The 10,363-nt window shown below is 37.6% G+C and overlaps 1 protein-coding gene across 1 annotated transcript; it reads left to right on the plus strand.

Moving 5' to 3' along the window:
• The first annotated feature begins 563 nt into the window (after positions 1 to 563).
• LOC114048347 (interferon alpha-16-like) lies at positions 564 to 1,115 on the plus strand. Its single transcript, XM_027869229.1, has one exon. The coding sequence runs from the start codon at positions 564 to 566 to the stop codon at positions 1,113 to 1,115; it is 552 nt and encodes a 183-aa protein (XP_027725030.1).
• The last annotated feature ends 9,248 nt before the right edge of the window (positions 1,116 to 10,363 follow it).

The following is a 10,363-nucleotide window of genomic DNA, read 5'->3' on the forward strand; positions in this document are numbered from 1 at the left end:
ATAAAAAGAAATACAAAGTAATGGAGATGGGGTTGAGAATTAATACCATCTGTGTTTGATTTAAGGGGAAATGAAATCAGGAAAGGTCTCATGAAGTAGATGGCATTTGAGTTGACCTTCAAAGAGAGATAAGGATCCAAAGGGACAGAGGTGAGGAGGGAGAGCATACCAGACATAGGAAACAGCCTGTGCAAAAGACTAAAGACAGGAGATGGAATGTATGGAGAAAAAGCAAATATTCATATGACATACATACAACACAAGATCATAAGTGTTGAATGAGATAAAAAGACCAACAAAACAGAGTCCCTAAACACAAAGCACTTTCAATTCTTCCTAATGGTAAATTTAGTTACCTTTCTACAAGTATTCCAAAGGAAGAATTTCAATGACATCTTCTAAAAGAAAGCAGAAACTGAAAGGAAATCCCATGCTAAGAAATGAAAATGACTCTCAGTACTATTTAAGAGAGAGTGGCTTAGAGGCCAGATAACTCAAGCAGCTGAGACAAAGGCTCACTGGTCTCCCAGCTCAGCCAAACCCAAACCATCCTCAATGTCACCATGACCTCCTGGACCTTTTTGCCGGTTGCCCTGATGCTGCTCTGCTCCAGCACCCTCTGCTCCCTGGGCTGTGACCTGACTCAGGGACTGAAAGAAGACTTCTCACTTCTGCACCAAATGAGCACATTTTCCTTGGGGCTATGTTGGAAGGATGTGACCAACTTCAACTTCCCAAAGGAAACCATGAAAGGCAGCCAGCTCCAGAGGGAAAATGCCACAGTCATTGTTCATGAGATGCTCCAGCAGATCTTCACCATCTTCAGCCTGAATGCTGCTCCTGCCACTTGGAATCAGACCCAGCTCATGCAACTGCTAATTGGACTGGATCTGCAGCTGGAACAACTGGAGAGCTGTCTTGAGCAGGATGTGGAGTGGGAAGAACCTTCCTTGGGAAGTGAGAACTCCAAGCTGGCCCTGAAGAGCTACTTCCAAGGAATAAGCCAGTACCTGCAAGGTAAAGAATATAGCCACTGTGCCTGGGAAATCATGAGAGTAGAGATCAGGAGGGTCTTTCTGTTTATGATCAAACTCACAAGAAAACTCAGGAACTAAAGAAGAAGAAATGGACTCTCAGAACACTTCAGATCCCTGATTAATCTTCTGCTTCCAAAAACCAAGCTGTCAGTGATCAGTAAAGACATCTTTAAAAAAAAACCCTAAACCAAAAAGAAATGTATCTAAATTCACTGAATTATTTAAATTATTTATTTATTATTATATAAATTATTCAAATGTTATTATTTAAATACTGAAAGAGAGGGACAATACAGAGAAACATTGTCTGAGCTTACCAGTTGAATAACTTAGATATTTTGTAATTTGTATTTATTTTTATTATTTGTTCTGTTACTATATGTAATATTTATTTTATCAAAGAACATATTTATATATTATTTATGTTGAATCTACTCTTCCTTTTTATATTAAAATTCTCTTTTTAATAAAAAATATATTGATGTGTCCTTAGACTGTTTTACTAGTAAGAACTATTCATTCACTTTGAAAAGTTAATACCTCAAAGGCAATAGAAAGTAATCTGAGAAATTTTAGACAGATCATCTCACACAATACACCACAAAAGGCTCCAAATGGATACAGAACAAAAATATAAGATCATATCATAAACAAATTAGGAAAGAATGGAAGGAGATACCTTTCACAATTATGGGTAGGGGTAGAATTCTTGACCAAGAATTAGGATAGAATATCAGAATTAAGATCTTGACCAATACAGAGGATCAGAGAAGACAAAATCAACAATTTTCTTTTCATAAAATGGATCATTTTGATCACATAAAACTTAAATATATTTTGCACAAATAAATCTTGGACAGCTAGGTGGTGCAGTGGATAGAATGCCAGCCTTGGAGTCTGGAAGACTCATCTTCCTGAGTTCAAATATGTCCTCAGACACTTACTAGCTGTGTGACCCTGGGCAAGTCACTTAACCCTGTTTGCCTCAGTTTCCTCATTTGTAAAAAATAAACTAGACAAGGAAATGGCAAAACACTACACTATCTTTGCCAAGAAAATCTCAAAATAGGGTAATGAAGAGTCTGACCACTGTAATAAGTCAACAACAAATTTGTGCTAAAATGAGAAGAGAAACAGTTAACTGGGCAATATTCTTTGCAATATTTTTATTTTAAAAACATCTAATATACTATATATGAGTAATTGATGAAAATTCATAAGAATAATGTATAATTCATGTATAGATACAATCAAATTCACACACACATACACACACACACACAAATGGTTATAGGATATGAATAGGCAGTTCTCAAGGGAAGAAATCTAGGCCTTATACAACTATATGAAAAATGCTCCTGATCATGAATAATAAAATAAATGCAACTTTTAAGAAGTCTGTGTTTTTACCTCCTACCTATCAGTTTGACAAAGATGACAAAAAAAGAAAATGATAATTGTTGGAAAGGATATGAGAAGATAGAAACATTGATGAACTATTGGTGGAGTTGCAAAGTAGTTCAACTATTCTGGAACTTAACTTAGAGCTCACTAAATTGTGCATATTCTTTCACTCATCTGTATCACTACTAGGCCTATATTCCAAAAAGACCAAGAAAGAGGAAGGACCCACAAGAACAAAGGTGTTCACAGCAGCACTTTTTATTACAGTGAAAAACTAGAAACAAAGTGGATGTTGATCAATTGGGGAATGTATGAACAAATTATGGTACATGAATCTTATGAGATATTATTATACTGTAAGAAATGATTGAAGGGAAAACATCAGAGAAATCTGGGAGAAACTAAATGAGCTGATACAGAATGAAATGAGTAGAACCAGTAGAACCACTTATATAATGACATTGTAAAAAAAAAAAACTATGAAAGAGTTGAGAACTATGTGATCTAACACCCCTTCTGAGCTCATCCTTCCAATTCCCACTAACATTGGTGGGCCAGGTCCCCAGAGGGTGGCCAACTATGTCCCCCTTCAAGGCTCTAGAAATAACTCTGAGGGTCTGGGGTTCCTAATGCTATAACTTACAAGCATTCATTGGAGTGGTACCCATTGATTACCAGCCCGATGTAATTAGCTTTTAGAAAGAGTATTTACCAAGTAGAGTAAGAAGAGCTGTAACAGCCTCCCCTCAACCAGTGGGGCATTCTCTCCTGGCACAATTGGTCCCAGGAGAGAGTGAGCTCAAAGTTAGACAGCATGTGTGGCCAAAGGGTAAATTCATAGTTTCTGGTTCATTGAAGTCATTTTTTCTTCTTCCTGGAGTCCTTTAGGAGTTCTCCTTAGATGAAACTTTTTCTGCTGTGTCCAAGACAATACCTCTTACAGTGTCCTAAAACTACCTTTCCTTGATGTCATTGGTTTGCAGCAATCAATGCAGATGCTGCCATCTGCTTCCACAGACACTGCTGGCAATGTAGACAAAAACTCCAGATCGAGATCTTTTGTAGTTCTTTTGCGGTCATTGCAGGGGGAAAGAGTGAAATTTGATTCTCCTCCATTGCCCTCAAACTCCAACCAGGGACAATTTCTTTACAGGAATCTTTTACCACTGAATTTGATTACTATTCAACTCCTTTCTATTCTTTTCTTGAATTTTCTTTCTCTCCTTTTGATCTCTTTACTTTATGACAAACAACAGAACAATAAATCAAGCCCTGATTTGTAGTGATTGCCTATTTCACTGAAAATTTAACGATCTATTCTTGAAAGTCATCTAGAGCTGGCTCTCACACAGTGTGGTCAGAAGAAGACATGGAGCAGGTATGAGGTAGAGGTAGATGAAATCTCAAGACTCTCACTGTGATCTGAATTAGGAAAAGGGGTGGCTAAAAAGATAAACAGAAAATTGGTGTGGAGATATGTCAAAATCAATAGCAAAACAAGGAGAAGGGTGAGGAGGATCTCAGAAGAAAGGAAGAATCAGTTCTGAGTTAGGTAAGTAGGCCTAATCTCTACACCCTGCTAAAGTCTCTGGCTTATGGTCTATCTCTTGGTGACTCAATATGCTGTCTGTCCTCAACCCTTCTCTGTATACCTTTCTTCTTTGAAAACCCAACCAGGAATTGGCTGTGCACCATATGGTGGCCCAAATAGGCCCCAGTTAGATGTAGTAGACTGCATTAGTTGTAAGTGGGGTCTTTATTATTATTTCTCTGCTCAGTTGCTCAGTTATATCTCTAATTAGAATGTTACAAACTTCTGAAAGTCTTCTCGTGAAGTTCTGGATTGCATATATGAAGTCCCTATTTCTCTTTGATTTTTTAAAATCATTTCTCCTTTTAGTGCATTTTTTGAATTTTGTTGATGATGTCTTAGTGGGAAAACTGGGCTCCTCTAGGACCTTTCACATTGGCATCTTAATTAGAAATCCTAATTGTGACATTGTATAGCCATAGAGGACCTAACGTATGAGACCATCTAAATTGATAATTAATTTATGGAATTTTGAAATGAGGCAAGTATTCTTGGTTCTTTGTACTTGCTGGGAAAGACCACAATGGCCTCAGGAAACAAGGCTACGATTATACTTTAATAACCACAAAGAGGGTGGGGTCAAATAGCACAGAGAGTACGGAGAAAAATGGCAAAAATGATACAGAGGCAGATGGCATGAGGACAGAGGAAGAGATGGTAAAGGAAAGCAAGCAGCATGAGGAAGAGAATGATGAGGAGGAGGGGGAGAGATGGAGAGTACCGCTCAAATCACCATGGATTAGAGTTGGAAACACTAGCCAGTATGGACTCAATGGAGATGGAAGTGGACTGGGGGGTGGAGGCAGTACTTTGAGCTTTCATGGACTCTCATTTGTGTCACCTTAGGGTAAGTTCATTTACATATCCAAATAACAAATTGAAAGTTCTCTGTAAAACTTTAAAATCACCATGTCCACGTCATCTAAAAACCTCTCAGCCCACTTGGTGATCAGCTGGTCTTCTGGAACTTGTCTGAGATTTGCATATAATAGAACTGAAAGGCCCTGACAGCAAGGCCTAGATGGCTTCCCATGATTCAGCATATTTTACCAGGATGTGATTTTTGGTTAATATATTATGTAATTTCTAAATTATGCCCCTTTGATCTTGGCGACTGTATGGAATGTCTCCGTTCCCTTTGTGATCTTACTTTCTGCTATTACCCCTTTCCTACTGGCTACTTGTACATTTACTTAATACACTGACTAGCAGGGAGAGGTCGTGGTGGTGGTGGCAGGGAACAAGAACAAGATATAATTTTAACACACCCTACCCCCACAATTTTTAAAGGTGGGCAAACAAAGACCTATAGATACTAACTAACATGCCCAAGGTGATAATTAGGTAGTAGCAGAACTAGAAAAGAACCTAAAGCTCTTAGTAACCTTGGATATTTTTTCATGAAACAGACAATTGATATTAATATGTTGGTCCAATTTTTTAGTCAACAGTCAAGCATTTGTTAAGCACTTACTACGTGCCAACAGCTAGATGCAGCTAGATGCAGCTAGAAATAGTTAGATGGTTCAATGGATAGAGTGCTGGGCCTAGAGTCAGGAAGACCTGAGTTCAAATCCAGCCTCAGACACTTCCTAGCTGTGTGAAACTGGGCAAGTCACTTAACCTCTGTTTGCCTTAATCCACTGGAAAAGGAAATGGCAAACTACTCTAGTGTCTTTGCCAAGGAAACCCTATGGTTTTTTTTTTCCTGTGATATCTCATTTCTTCCTGTAAGGGAGGTGGGGGGAAGTTGACTGATTAAGTCAATCAAGTCACTGCACTCCACTTAAAGTAACAAGATACTCTGATATCTGGTTGAGGTGAGAACAAGACTCAAACAATCAATCTCTACCATAGGCTTCAGTTTCAATCAATCAATCATAAGTTTTAAACCAAGAGTTCTTAACATTTTTTGTGTGTCATGTATCCCTTTGGAAGTCTGATGAGGTTTAGGGACTCATTCTCTTAACAATATTTTGAAATGCATAAAATTAAATATGTAGTATTAAAAAGGAAACCAGTTGTATTGAAATGCCATTTTTATACATATATACACACACACTCATATATAATACAATTTATATGTGAGTTTATAAATAAATGCGATATATAATATGTATATACACACAAATACACACACATGTATATACATACATATATACTACAAGAAAGATCTTAATACTTCTGATAACCATATATTGTGTTTACTGATCTAGAGCCAGACATCCTTGAGAATGAAGTCAAGTGGGCCTTGGGAAGCATTGCTAACAATAAGGTTAGTGGAGGTGATGGAATTCCAGCTGAACTATTCAAAACCTTAAAAGATGATCCTGTTAAAGTGCTGCACTCAATATGCGAGTAAATTTGGAAAACACAACAGTAGCCACTGGATTGGAAAAGATAAATTTACATCCCAATCCTGAAGAAGGGCAATGTCAAGGCGTGTTAAAATTACTAAAACATTGCAATCACTTCATACTCCAGCAAAGTTATGCTTAAGTTTCTTCAAGCTAGGTTTCAGCAATATATGAACCAAGAATAACAAGAATTACTACTGGTTTTCAAAGAGGCAGATGAACTAGAGACCAAATTGGCAACATTTTCTGGATTATGGATTATGGAAAAAGCAAGGGAGTTCCAGAAAAACATCTACTTCTATATATACTAAAGCCTTTGATTGTGTGGATCACAACAAATGTGGCAAGTCCTCAAAGAGATGGGAATACCAGATCATCTTTTTTGTCTCCTGAGGAACCTGTATGAGGGCCAAGAAGTGACAGAACTGAATATGTAAAAACTGATTGGTTTAAAATTGGAAAACAAGTACTACAAGGCTGTATGTTGTCACCTTATTTATTTAACTTATATCATGATTATATAACTTACATCAGAGTATATCATGTGAAATGCCAGACTGGATGAATCAAAGGCTGGAATTAAGGCTGTGGAGAAATGTCAACAATCTTAGACATGATACTGCTCTGACGGTAGAAAGTAAAGAGGAATTAAGAAGCCACTTGATGAGGGTAAAAAGAAGAGTTTGAAAGTCTTGAAGCTTAACATTAAAAAAAATAAAACTAGGATCTTGGCAACTACTCTATCACTTCCTGGCAAATTGGTATCTATAGTGCCTCTGTTGGACTTTCCAAGATTGAGCATCCATTCTCTGTAAATTCTGAACCTTCTCTATTTTCATATGGAAAATTAAACATTCAAAAAGTAAAGGAGCAGAAATGGAAGCAGTGTCAGGTTTTATATTCTTTGGCTCAAAGATCACTGCAAATGGTGACAGAAGTCATAAAATTAAAAGACGTTTGCTCCTTAGAAGAAAAGCTATGTCAAATCTAGACAGCATACTAAAAAGCAAAGACATTACCTTAACGATGAAGGTCTGTATAGTCAAAGCTATGGTTTTTCCAGTAGCAATGTATGGCTGTGAGAGTTGGACTATAAAGAAAACTGAATGCTGTAGAATTGGTGCTTTCAAATTGTGGTGCTGGAGAACACTTTTGAGAGTCCCTTGGATAGCAAGGAGGTCAAATTAGTCAATATCTAAAGAAATTAATTTGGGCTATTCACTGAAAGGTCAAATACTGAAGCTGAAGCTTAAATATTTTGGCCACATAATGAGAAGATGGGACTCATTGGAAACAACCCTAATGTTGGGAAAGATGGAAGGCAAAAGGAAAAGGAGGTGGCAGAGGATGAAATGGATAGATAGTATCATGGAAACAATGAATATGAACTTGGACAGACTTTGAGATATAGTGGAGGATAGAAGGGCCTGGAGTGCTATGGTAAATGGGGTCACAAAGAGATGTATATATACATATACACATATATATTTCATTGTTGTTGTTCAGTCATTCAGTCATATCCAGTTCTTTGTGAACCCATGGACCATTGCACACCAGGCCCTTCTATCCACCATTATCTCTCAAAGTCTGTCCAAGTTCATGTTCATTGTTTCCATGACATTATCTATCCATCTCATCATCTGCCATCCCCTTTTCCTTTTGACTTCTCTCTTTCCCAATATCAGGGTCTTTTTCAATGAGTTCCATCTTCTTCTCATTATGTGGTTATATATATATATATTCCAAAACCAAGTTCATAGACCCTGGTTAAGAACCTCTGCTTTAGACTAAATACAAAAAGTTCTTGGAATTAGAGTGACATTGCTCAAGAATCATATTTTAATTGTCTGAGAAAAGTTGGTCAGTCCACAAAATATCAGACTGATTGAAGACCAAGGTTATTTGAACTTCTGGCTGAGGTTGAATTCCATTTTGTGGCAAAGAAGGAGAAAACATTTGAGCTAAGTCTTCAAGGAATCACTTCAGCCTTGGTTCCCCCTCTCCTCCCACTTCACCCCCATTTTGGCTGGAGGAGTATTTCTTTGAAGGACCTCAAGGATTTTGGATTTCCCATGTCTCCATAGGTGTTCTATCCATGTCACCAGATCAGCTATTGGCAGCATCAGCATTGGGTGCCAAAGATGGATTAGACATAGATTTATGGCTCCACAAGGAATACTGTAAAGAAATCTACATTATGTCCAAGGAGAACTTATGTGCTCTTGCATACTCAGTGAAAGTGAGAGAAGGAGTTTTCACTCTTAGTTTAAAGTTTATGATTAATTGAGATTGAAATTGAAGCCTGTGATTCTGATTGGTTGGTTGATTGAGATTTGTTCTCCCCTTGCGAAGGTATTGGGGTATCTTAACCACTTATTTTAATGGGCAGTTAGATGGCACAGTGGATAGAGTGCTGGACCTGAAGTCAGAAGACTCATCTGGTTGCATACACTTTCTCATTGTGTGGCTCTGGACAAGTCACTTCATCCTGCTTGCCACCGTTTCCTCATCTGTAAAATGAACTGGAGAAGCAAATGGCAAACCACTCTAGTATCTTTGCCAAGAAAACCTCAAATAGGGTAACAAAGAGTCAGACACAACTGAACAACACTACCACTTATTTTATGTGGTAACTTGATTGATTCACTCAGTTAACCTCACTCATATTCAAATTGGTAGCTCAGGACAGGACCTGTTTTTTTTTTATGCACCTTTATATTCCCCAGAGTGTCATGCCCAGTGCATTGAGCATAATTGGCCCTCTATATGTAATGGTAAAAAGTACCATTTCTAGTAACTTTTTATGATGTGTTTATAAAGCTTAATTCCCTTCATTCAGCTGCTAGTGGGAATTCCTTCAGTGCTCAAAATCGAAGTGGTTTCATTTTCTCCCACAGCTGTATTGATTTTCACTTCCTCTTTTTTCCTTCACAGCCTCCTTAGTGTTTTCTACTTTGGTTATGTCATGGAGATGTTTGAAGGGGAAAAAAACCCCATAAATTGTCTATTAGAATTTGAAAAAAATACTGAAATATAGGTCTATGGTGAGCTTACTTTTTGAAAGTTTAATTTTCCATATGAAAATAGAGAAGGTTCAGAAATTCATAGAGAATGGATGCTCAATCTTGGAAAGTCCAACAGAGGCACTATAGATACCAATGGAGAGTGTTTTATTTGGGAGGGCTGGGGAGCAGTGCACAGTGTCTAGCAAGTGCTTAATAAATTCTTGCTTGTTGATGGACAGTAAGGTGCAGGATCGAACATTGACAAGGTTCTCATTTGAGTGCTGAGGATCTAAACTTAATCTACTGTCTTCCAACTGAAATGACTATTTCTCTCTATATTAATAGCCAATTATTAAAACAGGGGAGACCTCAGCTTTTTTTTTCCCTTTCCTATTTCTTTGTCCAAACTCTCAAGGATGGGGTGATGGAAGACAGGATTAACATTCTCCTCATTCTGGGTATTGCTGCTCCACCCAACCGGGTTGGGCTTGGGTGGGGGATGTAGATTCTTTGTCTAGGTAAACCAAGGCTGGTGGTGGTCTCAGTATAGGAGTAGTTTCTCTGTCCACGAGTGACATCATGTCATTCTCAGCCCCTCGTTGGAGTGAACTCACTTCTTTATGTAAAGTCCACCTCTCATTAATTGTTAACCAATCAGAGTTAATTGCCACCCTCAGGAACACTCCTTTTCTTTTCTTTTTTTCAGAATAATATTTTTATTAATTTGTTTTGATATATCAACAATCACTTCCATAAGCTTTTGAGTTTTAAATTTTTCTCCCTTTCCCTCCCCACCTACTTCCCCAAGATGGTGTGCAATCTGATACAGGTTATACATATACATTCCTATTAAACATATTTTCACCTTAGTCATGTTGTAAGAAAAATTAGAACAAATAAGAGGAAAGACAAGAAAGAGAAAACAAAACAAAACAGAAGAAAAAAATAGCAAATAATATGCTTTGATCT

Source organism: Vombatus ursinus, unplaced genomic scaffold (assembly GCF_900497805.2).
Source record: "Vombatus ursinus unplaced genomic scaffold, bare-nosed wombat genome assembly UNPS02014792.1, whole genome shotgun sequence".
NCBI lineage: Eukaryota > Metazoa > Chordata > Mammalia > Diprotodontia > Vombatidae > Vombatus > Vombatus ursinus.